Source organism: Populus trichocarpa, chromosome 11 (genome assembly GCF_000002775.5).
Source record: "Populus trichocarpa isolate Nisqually-1 chromosome 11, P.trichocarpa_v4.1, whole genome shotgun sequence".
Lineage (NCBI taxonomy): Eukaryota > Viridiplantae > Streptophyta > Magnoliopsida > Malpighiales > Salicaceae > Populus > Populus trichocarpa.
This window is the reverse complement of record NC_037295.2, coordinates 1305346-1326797: the sequence shown is the minus strand read 5'-3', so window position 1 is coordinate 1326797 and position 21452 is coordinate 1305346. Positions and strand designations below refer to the sequence as shown.

At 36.3% G+C, this 21452-nt stretch overlaps 2 protein-coding genes across 2 annotated transcripts; both read right to left on the bottom strand.

The window, feature by feature from the left end:
• Positions 1 to 813: 813 nt before the first annotated feature.
• Positions 814 to 1676, bottom strand: LOC112323408 (TMV resistance protein N). The gene is made up of 2 exons (XM_024581528.2): positions 1460 to 1676; positions 814 to 1363 (listed from the first exon to the last, which is right to left on the bottom strand). Exon 2 carries the CDS (start codon positions 1327 to 1329, stop codon positions 829 to 831), a length of 501 nt encoding a protein of 166 aa, XP_024437296.1. The 5' UTR covers positions 1330 to 1363; positions 1460 to 1676; the 3' UTR covers positions 814 to 828.
• A 13738-nt stretch (positions 1677 to 15414) lies between these two features.
• LOC127904000 (disease resistance protein RPV1-like) lies at positions 15415 to 17830 on the bottom strand. Its single transcript, XM_052445388.1, has 4 exons — positions 17489 to 17830; positions 16975 to 17382; positions 16167 to 16901; positions 15415 to 16077 (listed from the first exon to the last, which is right to left on the bottom strand). Exons 1-4 carry the CDS (start codon positions 17828 to 17830, stop codon positions 15415 to 15417), a joined length of 2148 nt encoding a protein of 715 aa, XP_052301348.1.
• Positions 17831 to 21452: the final 3622 nt, after the last annotated feature.

Below are 21452 nucleotides of genomic sequence, written 5' to 3'. Positions count from 1 at the left end.
ATTAGTTGAAAACAGACCCTTATTTCTGGTTGTTACAATGATTTTACTTCCTTTACAAAGCCAATTTTGCATGCCAATGATTTTATTGAATTGGTCCCTTTTGTCCACATCATCTAGAACAATAAGAGTTCTTCTGCAACATATTGCATCCTTAATTTTCAGAATTCCTTCATCTTCATCATTTATCTCAACAGTCTTGTTTAGGATGTCAAAAAGAAGTTGGGTCTATTGGCAAACTATATCCTTTGACCTAAAATTTGATAGAAAGCTCTTTCCTTCAAATTTATAAAAGTTCTGGTTAAAAACACTCTTAGCTATGGCTGTCTTTCCAACTCCACCAATTCCATAGAGTAAAGCAATGGCAGCACCATGGGATCCATCTTGCAACCATGAGTTGATATATTGTACCAGAGGATCTCTTCCAATGAAATGAAGGGGAACATTAAATATTTTTGGATCCAAATTCTTTGAGACATTCTCCACAATAGATTGGACAAACTGTGCCTCGTACCTACATCAAAAGGTAAAATACAACGTAGGATAATTAGTAGCCTCTCTATAAAGGATTGAAATAAACAACATTTAGATAAGAAATTAAAGCAGGTTGCGTGTCAATGATTGATTGATAGTTAATTTTGTAGGTGCGTTATCACCGCTATTAAAACCAAATCAAGATTGGAAAAAAAAAAAAACAACGAAGAAATCATAAGTATTTTATTTTATTTTTTTTATATGTTTTCTTATCGGTATACTTAACTGAAAGAAATTTAGAGTTCACGACCAGCATTCTAGTCTTATGCTATGTATAGTTTCATAAAGAGATACAACTTACCTGTCTCCTAAAACCATTCCAGCTAAATCAGCCACTTCCTTCAAAGCAATTCTCCACCCATTCACCCGCTCCATCTCCTCGTTGAAGCTCTTTTCATGTTCCACAAATGCTGCAGCGAAGCTCCCTGTTTGACGTCCGACTTGGGATGGATCCACATCATAGAAAACTGGGAAAACTATGGAGCCGGTAGTCCTCCTACGTTCCATGATCATTACGAGTTCATCGAGGCACCATCTCGACCAAGCATAGTTTTTGGAGAACACGATTATCGCTATTTTTGATTGCTGTATTGCCTTCTGGAGCTCCAGCTCTATATTCTTTCCTCTCCGAATTTCATCATCATCTCTAAATGCGTGAATCCCTGCATCAACCAGGGCCTTGTAGAGGTGATCGGTAAAGTTCTTGCGGGTGTCTTCACCTCTAAAACTCAAGAACACTTGATATTTACAATAAGAAAACCGTGAAGAGTAGGATTCTTGATATTTCCCAGCAGCCATTTCGAGTCTAGCGAAGATAAGACTTTTCAAAGATCTGAACAAAAAAAAAAAGGAGTTGCGGGATTCAAGTCGATAGTTCAAGATCGATAGCACACCAATAAGCTGAAGTATTCATATATTATTATCTTACTTTTTTCTGTAAAACAGTTTTCAAGTTATTTCCCGGCAATCAAATCCTCCATGCCCTTTCAGAAAAATATTTGTACATCTGATAAATCTCTATGCTGAACCAACAAAATCGGTTGATGAGATCATCTATGATTAGTTTCTAACAGTGAATTAATTTAAGTGATTCTCACTTACAGCAGAGTTACATTCCACAATATAACATAATACTAAAAGAGATAAGAGAGAGAGAGTACCTTTATGCTTTTATCAGTTCATCAATTTTCACTTTCCCTTCGCTGATGTTCTCTTATCAGTTCATCAATTTTATGCTTTTAGGTTGTGATCGAAAGTGTTGTTATTTTTTAAAGGGATATTTTTTTAGAAATAATTAAAATAATATTTTTTTTATTTTAAATATATTATTTTTAATATAAGCTTATTAAAATAATTTAAAAATATTTTTAAAAAATTTAAAATAAAAAATTTTAAAATTTTTAAAAATACAAGTTATACTACGTTGCCAGACAATTCTTGTATAAACCTTACAAGTCTGGGGTCTGGGCCATTTCCGCGTTAGGACCATTTTTTTTTATTCTAATTGTCTCAAAATTCAAATCATTTATCACGCGTAGAGTATAATTACCAAAAGGGATATTAGAGACACTCGTACAAACACAATTAGGATATGTTTGGTATTACAGGTTGAAAGTATTTTAAAAAAAAATTAAATTTTTTTTTTAAATTAATATATTTTTGATGTTTTCAAATCATTTTAATGTGCTAATATTAAAAATAATTTTTAAAAATTAAAAAAATATTATTTTAATATGTTTTGGAATGAAAAACAATTTAAAAAAGTAATTACTACCATACTCTTAAATATGCTTCTAAAATAAATTCCGGGTAACTGCGTTATCCAATTAACTTAAGTCAGTTATTTTATAAAAATAAAATTATTTTACCTTTTGTTTTAAAAATAATTATTTGATATTGATCCTATTGGGAGTTAGCAAGGTTTAGTTAAATTAATATTTTTTTATTTAAATTTAAATTTTATTTATAAAAAATATAATTCACGAGTTTTTTATATCCAAATTCCATCGAATTCATAGCTGCCATTGCCAATGATTCAAAGACGCGGAACTCTGCTGTCTTGTTAAAACGAAACGTCTCCGATAGATCCTCAGACCAAGTCTACAACTGGGCCCAAGACATGGGCGAATGGTTTTAAAATTGAGAGAGAAAGGGTGGATTGTAATTTTAAGACAAGTCATCCCTACAAGTCCTCTCTCTCTATGGTATGGACCATTTCCGCGTGAGGAATTTTCCATGGCTAATTAATGCCGGAAGCAGAAAGTCGGAATGTCTAGGCATGACCAGTCATGCCATTAATTTCTCCTAGTTTTCCATTACGTCTATATTCCAATCAGTTTCTCCTCACATGCTTTTATAAATGGTTTTTTTTTTTTTTCATAAAACATCGTTAGTAGACCAATCAACAACAGGTCAATTAATTTTATAAAAAATATTGTCTTCGGTTTAGACCAAAACGTATTGTATCAAATGTCTTTCAAGTAGTTGAGCAAAGAAATCTGATCATACTAAAAACAAATGGGGATTGCTTTCAATTTACTCCTAACATTTAGGACTAATGCAACTTTTCTTTTTTAGTCGTTTCACTACTAGAAGAAAACTAGCAAATAGCTATGAAAATACCTACGAAAAATATTCCACCAATAAGATAGAAAATTTATGCTATTTATTTCTGACATAGATAGCGATGAAATATGTAATATCAAAAAAATTTGATAGAATAAAAAAAAAATAATAAAAATTCCATTTAAAATTTCACTCAGAAGGTACTCAACGAGCTCGTATCGTAAGTAAATATCTATCTTTCAGGTGTTTATTCTTGATCGACACCTAACAATTCATGGTCGTCAGAAGCATTGCTACAAGAACTAGCAGTGATCATGTTCATATGACACGCGATTGACTTTCCTCTTGACATCTACACAAATTAAAAAATTAAAATGTCATAAACCATTCCTATTTAAAAAAAAAATTAGCAACACCTCCTCTATACAAGAGAAAATAATTTAAATTGAATTGCTACAAACCAATTGATTTTATTCAATTTGTTTCCCTATCATGGAGTGAAGAGTTCACTCAACTTATATTTTACCTAGTTTTAAGATTATTTTTTTTAAATTGTTTTCTATTAATACATATATTTAATAGGCAGCCTTTATTATGTTTCAAATTGTATGTTAATTAGCCAATTGCATGTAAATAAGTTTAATTCTAAACTAATTACCTAAAAAAAATTTGAATAAGTGAAAGTCAATTTTGGTTCCTATTTCTTGTTATTTCACAAACAAACCCTCAATTGGTCACAATCTTTAATAATCTTTTCAATTATGCCACTTGATTTCTTTGATTGAGCACTTAGTATCTTTTACAGCATGGTCATTGGTCTTGATATTCTTTAATTTCATCCTCAATTGCCTTTTTATACTTTTAATTATTTTGATTTCACCCTTGATTAAATTAATTTGCCTCTCAAAACTTCAACACCCATTCATTTTAGTCTTTGAACCTTTAATTATTGCAATCTTGACACAAATTGATTCTCAAACTTTTTTTTTTCTTCAATTAAGTCCCTAGTTGCATTAATTAACATAAACCAAATTTCAATTAAGTCCCTAGACTTATTGATTCTTCTAATTTCTAACAAATTGACTTCTAAACTTTATTTCTAGAAAGAAAGAGTGGGAGGTTTGGTTGGCGAGATAAATAGCAGAAGAGGAAGAGAGAGAAAGAAAAAAGAGAGAAGTTGTAACGCAAGCACATGATTTTCATATTATACAATAAAACATCCACCACATAAACAACTTAATAAGTTATCGATTACATATTCAACTTCCTATCACTGAAAAGTTCTCTGCGATAATTCTGATAAAGCAGGGTCACGATGAGGATTCGTTTGAAGAGGGGTGATAATGAGAAATACAGCTGTTGAGATTATTCAGCCTGACTAACTTTTCTCTACATTTAGACCACCTGGGGGTTATGGTTTTGTTTCCAGCAAAATCCTTCTCGATTGGGGAGGATGTTAGGCCTATTGTAGGCAGATCACTTAGTACTCGCCGCATAATTGCTCGCCAAGCATGCTATAACGTGAATTGTTTATCCAGGTGTTGTGGACTGAAGCTGCCGAATCTGAGTCATATTATCATGCATTGCAAGGTGGTCTGGCGGGTGTGGTGGTGTGTTTTGGAATCTTTGCTTGAGGCGAGTATTTGGGTATGGAGTTGGAATATGATGTCTTATTGTTTAGGCATAATAATTTAGCAAGCAAAGTCCCATACACAATAAATGGAAGAAAGATTATGTGGATAGCTGGATGATGTGGAAGCACTGAAATACTCACGTCATCACCATTATCAAATGTAGGATCATCGACCCCTATTTTGCAGTGGCTTAGCGATTGGAATTCAGCAATCCCATGATCGTAATCTGTAGGAAAGACAAAGGCTGGACAAAACAAGTATCGGCCACTGATATTGTTTCTGATTTCAAGATAAACATAATCATAGCGACCGTATTCTGACATGACAGAAAATTAACCTTGTGAATAGCTTAAAGCCACATATCCGGTGCGCAGCGGGTGAGGATATTTGGAATGACAGGTACTCTTCAAACTCTTTCTGAAGTCATTGCAAACACAAATAGAAAACAAGACCTTGATCTTCCTGCAATAAGGTATATCAGTTGAAAGTTCTTTGTATCATGTTGATCATTGCCTGAGCCAATTGGATTGTTTTCTAACTCGTTTTATATGTGTTCTTAGACTTGTTTGGGATTGTAATAGCGGTTGCAGTTCAAAGTGTTTTTCATTTAGAAATACATTAAAATAATATTTTTTTATTTTTTAAAAAATCATTTTTGAGATTAGCACATCAAAACGATCTGAAAACATAAAAAAATAATTTTTAGCAAAACAAAATTGAATTTTAAGAAAACACAATTTCAACCATATTTCCAAACGCACTCTTAGTTTGTTTAATGCAATGATTACTTTTTGCCTACCTGATAGGAGGAATCACATGGAAATAGCTGCCAGTATGCTAAGCACCTAACAAAATGAGGGGAAGGAGTCAAGGATTTCTAGGTGTGTGTGAGATATCTTATTATTCAAGGAATCCTAGATGCTGTCGGAGTTAAGGATCGTTAATAAGGATGTTTTAGTGTATTGTAGATTCTTATTTAAGACTCGTATCATTTGTTAATGTCATGTGAATTATTAGAAATATGAAAAGTGTATGTATAACCCCATAAAAAAGTTTTTTTAGGGGACTGCATCATGCCACCTGTTGGGGATTTCGGCTCCCCTATGCGCGGACCGGTGGTGTACTGATAGTTGCTCATAGGAGGCTAAGCACACTGAGACAATATTTAACGTGGTTCGGCAAATTGCCTACATCCACGGGAGAGGATCAATATTATTAGAGATAGAGAAAGGATACAATACAAATACATGGAGGAGGAGGATCACTTCACTCAAACTCTACTCCCAGCTCTCATTGCTGCACTTGCAGCAGCTGCAATGGCAGCAAGGCTGCTGCCATTGCAGCTCTCTCTTTCTCTCTACTCTCTTGCACTCACTCACCACACTTTCTGCTCTCAACTTTGCTCTCTCTCTCGGTGCCTATTTATAGGCAAGAATGGTGCCACAGCTCCAGCTCTTCTTCAACAAAGGTGGCTGCACATGGGTTGCACCATTTTATCAATGGTTGGTGCAACAACCATTGTAGCCTTTTGACAATGGCTTCCCTCTTTCTTAAGGTAGGCTGCAACTGTTATTGCCCATTAATGGCAATATCCCAACAATCACCCCCTTTGATATTTATATGGGCAATTGTCCTCTTACTTCTTCAGCACAAGCTTGCATCATGCAACTCTTCCAAGCTTATCATTCTGAGAGCATCTGTGGCCAAGTTTACAGGTACTCGCCAAACCTTTCAATCACCAGAGTTACCAAAGCACACCTTTTCTCACACAAAAGGATCACAACAACTAGATGGTCTGCCACTTCACTTCTGAAGAGTGTTAACGCTTGTCTCTGGGACACACTGCATTCCCCTTCGAGCGTATCAACCATGCTCGGTCCGGAATGAATCATCAAGCCTTACACCAAGGCTTACAACACCCCCTCAAACAGAAATTTCCATTTCCAAGTGCGACAGTCATTATCTGAGTATCTCAATATGATCACGAGCTCAACACTCTTCCAAGAGTCTACTCATCTAGGAGTTGCGTCTACCCTCTGTTCCACCCTAGGAACCACGCCTTACTTCTCCATGAGTCTCTCGCTCTTAGTCTCAAGAGTCCAGGTAGCTTTCCACCTTTACCTATGGGGATAGCCCATTAAAGTTTGATCCATATATGTCTTGATACTTTGAGTATTACAATGCCTTCACCGAGCTCACCACCTTGACAAGAGTCAACTTGTTCCCGGAACCTGCGCATGCCTACTGCTCATTCCTAGCAGTCGCGTCTTAATGCTCCACAAGTCACCCACTTATTGTCCAAGGAAAATGTCTTTTAACTCATTGATCTTTAGCATGGGGGCAATATCCATAAAAGTCAATCCTGCATTTGTCTTCATACTCATCATAGCCACTTCATTGGCTATACACCTGTCCACTCATATCTAGCCATCACATTGGCTCTGGGGCGTTCTGAACTGGGCTCATATCTTGGCCCACACATCTTCTCCTCAGGTGTCTCCGCTCGTCGTCATGCGGCGATCTGAAATGGGGCTCCTATCACGACCCTCACACCTTCTCTAAGGTGTCTTCGCCTGTTGTCATGGGGCGGTCTGATCCGGGGCTCCTATCACGACCCACACACCTTCTCTAAGGTGTCTTCGCCCGTTGTCATGGGGCGGTCTGATCCGGGCTTTCTACCATCGAGAAAAAACAGTCACCAAATCTTTCTTTGGAGAAATCACCACTCCATCAGATCCTTGAACATACGGAACCCAATTGTTCCCTTGTGTCGTCGTCTTGCTAGTCTTCAACCATTTCATTTCAAACTGCTATATATACGAAAATAGTTGTGATGGCACAATCACGGCCCACACACCTTCTTTAAGGTGTCTTCGCCCGTTGTCGTGGGGCGGTCTGATATGGGCTCCTATCATGGCCCACACACCTTCCATCTAAGGTGTCTTCACCTTTCATAGGTGGTCGCATCCTCCTTTAGTTGAGATGCTTCAAAGTGGCTCCAAAAGTCTCTACCACCATGTGGACTATGGAAGAGATAACTGCCACTGATTATATAGAAAAAGAAACTTACGGTATACTCCTTGCAATCCTCCACCTCGATTTCTATGTTTGGAGCTTCTGTGCCTTTCTGCTTGACAGCTCCACCTACACCAACTCTTTTTGGTGTCTTCGCCTTTCATAGTAGACGGTCGCCTTTTATCGCAGGCATTTGCACCTCCTCAATTAGGTGCTTCTACAACAGCTCTCTTTCCATCCTTGCATGCATTGGAAAGGTCTTCGCCTTTTGTCTTCATCAAGAGCACAAGAGACTTCCTGTTGTCCAACTTCTACATAGTCTATACTCTGAGCTTCATCTGGGAACTCTTCTTCTCCTTGCACCTGTTGTCTCATTACAGTACCTCGTTGAATCACGGGTACTCCTGCACAATCTCCGTGTGCCCTCGTGCAATTTATGTTCTCCAGATTTCTCCATATTCCTTGCTTATGTTTGATAGCAGCTCATCCTGTCACAACATCTGTCCAAGTCAAAATAGGGTGTCAATCTTTATTCCCTTGTATTTCTCTTCCATTATCAGGGTCTTCATCAATTCTACCCTCGAGAAATCACAGTCACCGAATCTAACTTTTTTGGAGAAATCATCACTCCATCAGATCCTTGAACATACGAAACCCAACTGTTCCCTTGTGCCGTCATCCTGCTAGTCTTCAACCGTTTCATTACAAACTGCTATATATACGAAAATAGTACCGTATGGATAATCCTTCCACTAAGCAAGTTCCCAGGAAAGATTGGAGGGGTCACACTGGTCCCGCTTAAAACCCAATCTCCTAGCCAGAACTTCTTAGGCCATATCTATCCATCATACTGTCTTTCCGTATATACAACCATTTGCTAGCTTTGTTGCGGCTTTCCTTTACAAGTGATCTGGAATATACTGGTTTAATACATGATTTCTCAACATCTGGCGAGACTACCAGTTCTTAGATTCGTCAAGATTGGTCTTAATCAGTTTCCACTCTACACCTCTAATTGTTCACATGATCGGGTGTCTAGAGTGTCCCAATTTTGCCTTCCATCAAGGCAACTGAAAAAATTCTCCCCACTTAACAATTCAGCACATGTAATTGGGTAAACATGTGCACCCACCATGAGACAGTAACAGAGAAGTGATCAAATTGTTTAATGACCGTCTTGATTTGTTAATCAGTTGGGTGATTTTGGCTTCTCTTACCATGAGCACCGTTGTCCTCTCAGTACTGTCTCTTTAATTTGAACTGATTTTGGCCATACGAGGAGATCATTATGTTAAGTTGCGTCTTCATTTGTTCTTTCCTTTTCCTCGGTACTCATGTTTGCTCTTGCTGTATTCAGCATGTCTAGAAGAGAGATTACAAATGTGTGTCAACAAGCAGAGCGATCATGAGCATCAAAGGTAACCAACTAACCATCTTTGTCGAGGAATCACCGACAGATAATTCGAGGACAAGCAAGTAAAAAGGGAGAACAAGGTAGTCTTCCACTTCTGGCAGGATACACCGAAAGCGTCACGAATCAAAGGAAGGCTCTAGCTAGTTTTGCAAAACAGAAAATTCAAGGTTCTATTATGAGCCCGTAGAAGCCTCAATTGGATACATGTTACAAAGATTGACAAAGGAATTATAATTTCAATGTTATATAACACAAACCATAGGTATATCTCTGCATGTAAGGTTATTATCAACAGTCATATCTAGATGTATAGCATGTAAACGAGTCCTAATAATTCAGCATAAGCCCAATTTCGGGTTTAGCTGTAGGAATTATGTACTTTGGATTTTCAAAGCAGTAGTTAGGATACCACATGTTCTTTATACCACAGAACCAAACATCATGCAGGAAGCAGTGGATGTAAATCTCTTTATTGCTTCACCAGGGTTACGATCTAACATGTTTTTATATCAACCTTTATTTTTTAAAAAATCAAATTATATTTTTTTGTCATTTATTATTTTCTATTCTTTGATTTGTTATTCTTCACCCGACAAGAGATTAGGTGATATTGAAATAACTACAACATTATATATTTAATTTGAAATTTAGACTAAAAAATCAAATCGAGAGTTTTTAAATTTGATCTATTGAACTAGTTTCATGATAAAAAATTCCTCACAACTAGGATATTATTTTTTTATATTCAAAATAATTTTGATCCAAGTCATAGCTTAGCGTGGGAAATAACCTAGTTATTAAATAATAATCTTTTACTAAGACGGTAAGTAGATTTCATGTAGCTATCATACTCAAAATTCAAATTCAAAAAATTTTCTTGTAAATAAACTTTTATGATATACATCAATCTATATATGCATATAAATGGTTTGTTGAAGACGTGATTGAAGAAAGAATTAATATCGGTATATGAAAATTATAGTGTCGGAATTATTTTATCATTAAAACTAAGAATTAACCTCAATCACGCTATGATTTTTCTTAATTTCTTAAAACTGATGCAAATAGTCTAAATGAACTTAATTTATCTTATGAAAACAAAAGTTATTAAACTCGACCTTACCTATGATTCGGGCCAACGCATTGGTCACAGGTTATGCGATTAACACAAATCAATCTAAAATAATATCATTTCAAAATTAAAATATATATATATATATATATCATTTTGATATTAAAAAAATACAAAGAAGCTAGAGTTTGACCGTGTTGATTGTGACACATATGAGAGCGAATGATAATAGGGTTTGTTTATACATCAAAACCCTTAAAAATATTCAATTTTTATTCATCAAAATTTCCACTCGCCAAAATCTATTACAACCCTTTATATATAAATACTAAATAACCCTATTAATATTGAATAAGAAAATAAAAATAGAAAAATTATTCCATTCAAATTATAAATAAAAAAAACTAGAAAAACCAATGAGAGCGAGTATTTTAATATTGACTAGGAAGCTAAAAATTAAAAAAAAAATTACAAAGACATATATATATATATATATATATATATATATATATATATATATATATATTCCTAAAAAACTCTTCCATCAGTCTTTCGGGGTTGAAAAGAACTTATCTTTGTGTTCAAACCTCGGTCAACAATCATCCTCCATGAATATCCTTTGTGTAACACAATATTTTTTTAGTGTCACCTCATTATAGATCCCTAATACAATACTTTTATCTTAGTCATCTCTTCCTAAATCTCTAACACAACTTTTATGTGGGTTACCCCATCATTGGTCCTACCACTAGGATTTTCAATAACAACAACCAAAGTATATAGAAACATCACATTAATTCCTTAATGTATTTTTTTCTACGGGAAACCTTATCATCCCCTCCTACACAACTACGTCTTGTTCTGCAACCTGTTTTAGCCATGGTTATTCAACAACACATAGCAATTAACCATAAGAAATCATTGAGCTCTGATACAGGTCATCTACGACATCCAACCAAAACCACCATGAATCATTAGACTCTAATATTAACTAACATAGACAGGTACAGAGAATAATAGGTTTTGTTATAAGTTAAAACCCTCAAAGACCCAGAACACCATAATTATTGAGAGACGTCCAAAATATTTATTTTTTCATCTAAGTCTCCACTAATCAAAAGTTATTACAACCCTTTATATAGAAATACTAAAAAAACCATATTAGCATTAAATATAAAAATAGAAATAGAAAAAAATATTTCATTCAAATAGAAAAACTAGAAAAGCCTGATAATATTTAATAGGAAAATAGAAATAGAAAAAAATAAAATTAACTAAGAAAAATATTTATTTTTCTAAAAAAAAATTCATGTTAGTCTTCTCATGTTGGAAGAAACTTGTCTTTTAAGTTCGGACCTTGATTAGCAATCGTTCTCCACAAATATCTTTTATGTGTAGGTCATCACATTTGGATCCTTAACACAATAATTTTATATAAACCATCTCATTTGGAGTTCTTAACACAACACCAGTATACAGATCATCTCATCATGAGTCTCTAACATAATTCTTTTATATGAATCATCTTGTTATAGGTCTTACCACTAAGATTCTCAATAACAACTGACGCTAATAGAAACAACACATTATTTTCTAAATATTGTTTTTCCTCATGAGAACCTCAGCATATTCTCTTACATAAGTACGGAGGTGAATTTGTTAGTTTATAATTTCTTGAGTGGCATGATAAGATGAGATGATAAACAAGTAGTCACTAACAGTGGTTCAATCTAAGTGATCATCAACAAAGAAAACAAGACAGCAGCTGGAACCAAAGTAAACAGGAGATAAGAAAGAGAGAGTACCTGCAAGTTTCCCTTTCCCTTCTCTCTTAAGTTGTGGTTGTTGTTCGGTATCAGTAATCTAAGCAGTTCTGCTCCAAAATTTTAAGACAACCCTTCAAGTCTATGCGGCACGATCATAGTTTTAAAACCTGGACCAACCCGGCAGGTCAACTCGGGACCTAGCTGACCCGGGCCTGGAACCAGTCCGAGTCTAAGTAAAAATGCGCCGAGGAGTTGGCCCGACAAAATCCGATCGACTTAAAGAGTCAACCCGGAACCCAGTCGACCCAGGTAAACCCGGCTAAGGCCCGACTACCTTCCTTTTTTTTTTGTTCTTTATAGATTCAAGTGGTTGTGCTGTTTGTTGCTTTATAACTCAGCGACCGTATTGTTGGTTTTCTTCATTTATCTTATAACTTAGTTACAATTCTCTCAAGCCTTTATAAGAATAGATTAGAGGGGAGGGGAGCGAGCAGCATGGTGGAAAGAGACTGTCGAGTATTTGTGTGTAAAAAAGCTGAGAGGTGGAGGAGAAGGGTCATGGTGGAGAGACTATCAGTTTAAAGTGGTGGCTGGTCGCTCGGGTTTTTTTGTGAATTGCTGGTAAAGGCCACTATGGGGAGAGGATTTGGGTGGCGTGAGAAGGGCAATAGATGTTGTGATTTAGTGATAAAAGGACTGTAATCGATAGAGAATGTAGAGTGGTGGTGGTGGAGCTGCTACGTGGCTGTTGTGAAAACTGCTGTTATTGACTAGGTTTGCAATTGTTGAGGTCGGGGGATGGTGGATTGTTGAATTCCAGCTAGGAAAGGGGCTCTGCTGGATTTATTTGGGAGTGACATATAGAGATAAGACCATGCAAGAAAGGATGATGGATTTTAGCTTTAAGTCTTTTCGTGTAAGACATGACAGTGACCAAACATGGACATTGTAAATTTTTTTTATTAATTTTTTTTTATTGACCCGGGTTAATTTGAGTTAATTTATCTAACCCGTAACTTGATTATTAGACCAAATCGATCACCGATCAGGTTAGGTTTTAAAACTATGAGCACAATATTATAAATAAAATATTTTATTATATAGGAATGCGAGGTATAGTTACCAAAAGGGACATTAGACACCCGCATGATCCAACTCATCCACTCTCGCTGTGCGCCTGCTCTGGTCGTATCTCTATCCTCTCGCATCCAAAACCAGCATCAATACCACCCACCAATAAGAAAAAGGCACGTGGAGGATCATGATTCTGAATCAGCTACTGGGTCGGCTACCGACTGGTGTTCCGTTTTGAGCCATTGAGTATTGCTGTGGAGTGGAGGGACATTGAAGCTGCACAATGTTTGGTGTCTTTGGCTATAGAGTGTGGGTTTAGGGAATCAGGGATTGCAAGTGCTGATGGCAAGAGGGTTACTGAGTGGGGTTTCTATAAGAATGGAGGTTCCATGGTGTGATAGTAATAGGATTCTGTTGTCAAAAGAGTATGTGAGGTTTCCCGTTGACTTGGCTCATCGGAAAATTGGAAGAGAACTCAAGCGTTTTTTAGTTGTTTTAGAGAAAACATCAAATGGGCTTGTGGAATTCACAGTCTTGGAAAATGGTTAGTAGCAACAAGGGGATGATGATCAGCTGGAGAGAACAGCAAATGGGGATGGTAATGTCCTCATTGATAATTTTCATTAATTTGCAGAGCTCTGATTCTGGATATTACTTTAGTTGTCTTGAGGTAGTGTCATCTTGCAGAACATCTGTTGACTTCGTACTTTTTGATGCTTTATGTAATACTTCCTCTGTTCCTCCTTTCGCTTTCTTTACTCTGACTGGTTCTTTCCTTTTGCTTTCTCTCTGGGTTTTCTGCTCAGGATGAAGACGATGGTGATGAAGGCGTGAGGTGCTGCTGGTTGAATGGAAGCTCCCTCCTCTGTGTTTTCTCGTTTTCGTCTCTGTGTTAGGCTCGTTTGTCTTCCCTGGTTCTGTTTCTCATCACTCGTTCCTTCTCACCCCCTGTATTTTTTAGTCTTCTCCTTCGTTCCCCCATGTTCTCTGTTTTTATCTTCGTCCCTTCTTGCTCTTCTGTTTCTCATCATTCCTCCTTATTCTTTTTTTGTACAAAAAAACCCTCCCTATAGCAAGAGAATGCCATGCGGTTACCCAGATAATAAAGAGCTTATAGGACTGTTATTGCAGAAGTTTGAAATTCTACAGAAGGTAACCTTGTGTATGTGCAACAACACAGGTCGAGCTTTTAATACCTCCATCACTGCCATCGGGCCACTCCCACCGCCTCCTCCACTCAGTTCTTAAAAAAGAAGCAAAGATGGGTTTGTGAGGGTCTACACAAAACCATAGCTCTGTGGCGTTGGTCATTCTCTACAAGATGAGGTTGCGGTCTATTTCTCCTCAGACATACTCAGCAATTTCTTGAAGATTTAAACCTGGAATACTTTTAGCACTTGATCTTGCATCAGGAGAATGGGTTGGGAAAATCAACAGAGCATGCCATGATATAGCTACAACAGCCACCCATTAAAAAGTCCAAGTGGTTAGAACTTTGTGGCTCTCGCGTCTCCTAGAACAACTGTTGCTGTCAAAAACCAGGGAAATGAAAACACATTCCAAGATCCTCATAATGTTGATAAAAAAAGGGTCATAATGTTTGAGGTCATAGGTGCCAGTGCAGTGCTGGTGTATGAAAACTGATTCAATTGCATCGATCATTAATCGAAATCATGAACAGATTGCGTCTTTTGATTCAGGATAACAAGACTTTCAAACCAAGATCTCAAAGTAACTGTTTTTTTTATGAAAAGAAAGAGTCTCATAGAAAATTTTACGATTTCCACTTTTGTTATTGAATTTTAATTCTATTTTTTAATTTGATAATTTTCAATCAAAATTAATTTTTAAATTTCTAATTTTGATGATTATTATATTTTATTTTTACAATAAAAATATCTATATTAATTTATTGTGAAAATTCAATAAAATCAATTCAATTTTTAATTAAAATAAAATAGATTCAAATTATAAAATCCTCTTAGTCAAACATGCTTATTTATTTTTTATTAAAAGTAAACGTGTTACGAGAGGATATATATAGAAACAAAAAAAATTTTCTAATTAAATTTTATCATGTGTTATTTTTATTTTATTTTTACATAAAAAGATGAAATAAAATAGATAAAATAACATGAAAAAAAATGAACATTTACATATATTTTGGTCAATAAAAGGTTAACATATAAAATAAGATATTTAATATGTCTTATTATAAATACAAATTAATAAAATAATATCATATTACATTTTTGAATATGAAAGCCCTTACAAATATTTATAAATAAAATATCTCATGCTAGACAAAGAAAGGAGGAAGATTACTAGAGATACAAAACCCCCTTACGGTTGAAATAATACACCCTTCTTTGCAAAATTCCAATAAGTGAAATTGCGAGCACTGTATTTACCATGGTAACCACAATAATAATTTCTAAAAATACGAGAAGCTATTTCTACTTTGGGTATGTGTGCTGCATCATCATCATCATCGCTACTGTTGTGGGCATTGATAACTTCATCCTTTGATTGGATATCATCATCCTTTCCTTCCTCTTCATGCAACCATTGTACACCAACGGTCCTTATTTGAATAGCTGACGTGACAACCATTGAAATTGTCACGTCATCACCACTATCAAATGTAGGATCATCGCCCCCTAATTTCCAGTGGCTTAGCGATTGGATTGCACGAACCTCATCCTCGAAACGCATATCAAAGACATGGACTTGACGACGCAAGGACTGGCCACTGGTATTGTTTCTGATTTCAATATAAACATAACTAAAGCCACGGTATGCTGACGTCACACAACTTAAGAACAGATTAAAGCCACATATCCGGTGCGCAAGAGGTGATGAGGATATTTTGAATGAAAAGTTCTCTACAAACTCATTCTCAATTAGCCATTTATCCTCTTCTTCCTCCTCATCAAACCTCCTTAACATCTCATCTTCATCAAATACAAATACGACAACGTTGAATATGCCATCCATAAATATTATCTGTACCACCAAAACAATGTCTATAAAATGAGAAAAAGAAAAGTATTCTAATGTAGATTTCCAAAACAATAAAATGGATGAGGGAGGACCTGAAATCTCGATATCTGTATTTGAGCACTAACAGTTTCCATTATTCTGAACACGCGAGACTCAAACTTTTGGATTAATTCTTGCTTTATCCGATCTTGGAACTTGACTAAGTGATCTGGATTTGCAGGTCTTTGCAGTGAATAGCAAAAGGACATATCTAACGAATCTAAATAGGATGGAAGCACTGGGAGTCCCTGAAGCATTTTGCAATTTTTTAAGTATAGGTGTCTGAGTAGACCAAGATCCTTGATGCTTTCCGGAAGAAAACGAATTGAAGTTCCACTTAAATCTAGACTCTCCAAGAAGCGTGGCAGTGAAAACGAGGTAAATCTCAACATTTTTCTCGTTGAAAACCTAGAGGGAAAGAATAGCTTCAATGAAAGAGATGAAATGAATGATGTACTTGCAACAATTCCATCACTTTGAAGCAACTTGCGTCCCTGATGATGCTCTAGCTCCATATTCAGGCTGTTAAGATTTGAGCAACCATCTAAAACCAGCTCTTGAAGTGAATTCAATCTACTCATTTCTTCTGGAAGCTCCATAAGACTTGTACAATTTCTTAGATTTAAGATCAACAATCTTTGTAAATCACCAATAGATTCGTGAATTTGAACCAAACGGATGCAGTCTTCAAGTATTAGCTTTTCAAGGGCTGGGAGACCCGAGAAGTCTGGGGTTCTAATGAGATCACGAGAGTGACGGAGATCAAGAATTTTCAATTTTGGAAGAAACTGTGAAAATACATGAATTTAGTTGTTATCAATTGAAAACGAGAGAGATAGCTATAAAGAGACTTGATCATACCGGTTTGCCCTTCCAAGCATCAACTAGACAGCTTCTGGATAGATCAAGAACCACCAGCTTCTCCAAGCATATGTGATTTGGTATGGAGCTCCAAGACAATCCATGCCAACATAACCATATCAAATTCTTGGGAAAGTGCTCAAAACTTCCATGAAATTTAGTGTAGTTTAGTTGGAGAAATTTTATATCTGGCATCTTTCTAAAAGCATCCGTGCTGAGGATGGGAAACAAACTTGTTTGGCCAGTTTGTAATTTCCCCCCATCGGAAAAATCGGAAAGCCATTGTTGAATGAAGTTAAGCCTGCGGCGCTTGCGACAAACCATTGAATCAGTACAGACAACTTCTGCATAATGATCTTCCATTAATGCATGCATATCAATGGTAAGGCCACGCAATTTTTCAGCATCCTGCATAAGAATATTAAAAGTACATGAGAAAGGAAAGTAGATGAATGAATATGTCAAGGCACCACAAACCATTTAAGTAGACATTTAAAAAAATTCAACTACTTACAGTAGTTCCTTTCAAAACTGTAAAAGCATCCCCATGATGCCATATTCTTTGACATTTGGGTGATTCTTGACGAGCAATTTCCCTACCCATATCTCTTACTAGTTGATGCATCCACAACCTTCGATCACTGTTGATTTCAACAAGACATCTATCGATGAGATTGTCAATCCCAAATCTTGCACCTTTATCGAGCCCATCCAGTATCCTAACTGCATCATCCACATCCATTCCATTGAAGAAACATGCGATATCAAGGAATAAGTTCTTCGGATAATCACCATCAAGAAAGTCGTAACTTATTTGAAGAACCTTTTGAACATCAAAATTAGGAATCATTTCCATTTGTTTTAATGCGCTTTCCCATATTTCTCTTCCTTTTCCGGACAATGAAGAGCCAATAACTCCAAGAGCTAATGGAAGTCCATTACAATGATGTACTATTCTCCAAGAGTCTTCCACAAAACCATCAACAGGGTTAGCTTGTCCAAAGGCATTCCAACTGAAAAGTGTTAGTTATTAAACTTATTTATCAAGATTAGTATTGAAGAGTCACAATTATTAGTATTGAAGAGTTGCATCTATTAGTATTGAAGATCACAATTATTAGTATTGAAGAGTTACAACTATTAGTATTGAAGAGTCGCAACTATTAATGTCTATATATTGTATGAATCTCATAATGAAAAAGGAGTGAGAGTACCATTTTCATATGTATTGTATTCTACCAAATTAGAGAGTGTGCAGCCTAAACCCTTCAATATCTGTTCTCTATTTCTGCCAAATTTCCAACAAAATTGGTATCAGAGCCCGAGAGACAACATGACTTCCAACAACAACAATTCCCAATTTCATGTTCCTCGCCTTACCAAACAAAACTATGATTTGTGGTGCATCCAATACAAAGCACTACTTAGATCACAAGAGTTATGGGAGCTGGTTGAAGATGGTTATACTGAACCAAGAGAAGACGCTGTGATGAGCAATGCAGAGAGACAAGTACTGAGAGAATCAAGAAAGAAAGACAACAAGGCGTTATTCACAATTTATCAAGGGCTTGATGAAGCAACCCTTGAGATGGTGGCACCAGCAAAGACATCAAAGGAAGCATGGGAAATGCTTAGTAAAACTTATAGTGGAGTTGAAAAAACAAAAAGAGTTCGGCTACAATCTCAGAGAGGAGATTTTGAGAAGCTGAACAAAGAAGGCAATGAGACAATCTCAGATTACTTTACAAAAGTAATCACTTTGGTTCACCAGATGAGAAGGAATGGTGAAAATATTGATGATGTTCGTGTGATGGAGAAAATTTTGAGATCACTGGATTCAAAGTTTGACCATGTGGTTGTAGCAATTGAAGAATCAAAAGATTTAGAAGAGTTGATAGTAGAAGAGTTAATGGGATCACTGCAAGCCCATGAGCAGAAAATTGACAGAAGAGGAGAAGGAAGAACACTTGAACATGCTCTGCAGACACAGATAACTTTGAAGAATTCCAATGAATCCAACAGAGGAGCATTCCAGAGAGGCAGATTTTTTCATAGAAGAGGAAGAGGAGGAAGATCATATAGAAATCAAGAATTTCATGGTGCACGAAATCAGAATTTCAATGGCAGAGGCAGAGGCAGATTCAGAGGAAGAAGTCGTGGAGGATACTCAAACTGGAGAAATAACAATACAGGCGTGCAATGTTATAATTGCAAGGAATATGGTCATTTCGCCTCTGACTGTTCACAATACAGATTTGAAGACAAAGTTGTTAATTTTGCTGAGAAGGTAAGTGATTCAGAAGAACCTGCACTGCTGCTGGCATGTGGAAAATTTGATGATAGCAGATCTAGTACCTGGTATCTAGACACAGGAGCATCAAATCATATGTGTGGCATGAAGGAAGCATTTGCAGATATTGATGAGAGTTACAAAGGAAAAATCACTTTTGGAGATCTTTCTCAAATACCTGTTGAAGGAAGAGGCCGAATTCTTATACAACTCAAGAATGGTGAGCAGAAATTCATAACAGAAGTATTTTACGTTCCAGACATGAAGAGTAACATCTTAAGTCTGGGACAATTTCTGGAGCAAGATTTTGAAGTGCAGATGAAGAATAAGAACTTGAAGATTTTTGATGAATCTGGAGCTTTAATTGCCTCAGTCAAGATGACCAAAAACAGGATGTTTCCTCTTGACGTAAATGTGTGTATGTCAAACTGTTTCAAGGCAGAAAGTTCAAATCTGACGAACTTGTGGCATTTGCGTTATGGACATCTGAATTGTGGATCATTAATGATGATGGAGAAACACAGGATGGTTCTGGGAATACCACAGCTCGAACACACAAACGATTTGTGTGAAGTGTGTGTGATGGGAAAGCAGCACCGAAAATCCTTCCCAAAGAAGAGTTCTAGAGCATCTCAGCCTCTGGAATTGGTGTATTCAGATGTGTGTAGGCCAATTACACCTACAACAATAGGGGGAAACAGGTATTTCCTTACATTCACTGATGATTTTAGTGGAAAAACATGGGTATATGTGTTGAAAGAAAAAAAAGAAGTGCTGAGCAAGTTTAAGGAATTTAAAAATCTAGTAGAAAAGCAAAGTGAATGCAAGCTGAAAAATCTGAGAACTGATAGGGGAGGAGAGTATGTGTCTCATGCTTTTGATTATTATTGTAAAGAGAATGGTATAGCACATCAGCTCACAATGCCACAGACTCCACAACAGAATGGAGTATCGGAGAGGAAAAATAGGACTATTATGAACATGGTTAGATGTATGTTAAAAGAAAAGAATTGTCCTAAAGAATTTTGGGGAGATGCAGTTGTGTGTGCTGTGTATTTGTTGAACAGATTTACAACAAAGAGGTTGCATATGCTTACACCAGAAGAAGCCTGGAGCATGAAGAAACCGAGAGTTGATCACTTAAGGATTTTTGGCAGCACAGCTTATGCCAAAATTCAAGATGAAAAACGAACCAAGCTTGAAGATAAAAGTCAGAAATGCATACTGCTAGGATATGGAGAAAATTCGTATGGTTACAAATTGTTCAATCCAGTAACAAAAAAGGTGATCATGTCAAGAGATGTGAGATTTGATGAAGAGCAAGAATGGAACTGGAGTACTGAGGAACAACTGCAGAAATTGGTTGTAGAAGAAGAACAAATGCAGAATGATGAAGAAGAAATCATAATCAATCCAGCCCCATCAACTAGCAGCCCCGCTAGTCCTTCAAGTTCAGCAAGAAAAACAAAGAGCATACAAGAAGTCTATGACGCGACAGAGAGAATGAACCTTGATGATGTCAACATGTTGTGTTTGTTTTCAGGAAATGATCCCATAACATTTGAAGAAGCATATCAGGAAGACAAGTGGAAGAAAGCAATGAAGGAGGAGATCAATTCCATTCAGAAGAACAATACATGGGAGCTGACAACACTTCCTGAAGGTCACAATGCAATCGGAGTAAAATGGATCTTCAAGACAAAGAAGAATGCTGAAGGAGAAATTGAAAAACATAAAGCCAGATTAGTTGCAAAAGGGTACAAGCAACGCTATGGAGTAGATTATGAAGATGTTTTTGCTCCAGTAGCAAGAATGGAAACTGTGAGATTGGTGATTTCATTGGCTGCTCAGAAACAATGGAAGATATTTCAGATGGACGTAAAATCAGCATTCTTGAATGGCAATCTTGAAGAGGAAGTATATGTTGAGCAACCAGCTGGTTTTGTAGTAAAAGAAGAAGAAGAAAAGGTGTGCAGATTGAAGAAAGCCCTTTACGGACTCAAACAAGCACCAAGAGCATGGAACTCAAGAATTGATGGCTATCTTTCTCAGAAGGGGTTTACAAAATGCCCGTATGAACATGCATTATATGTGAAGAAAAACTTGCATGATAGAATAATGTTTGTTTGCTTATACGTGGATGATATTCTGTTCACAGGGAATGATCCTACAATGATTCAAGATTTCA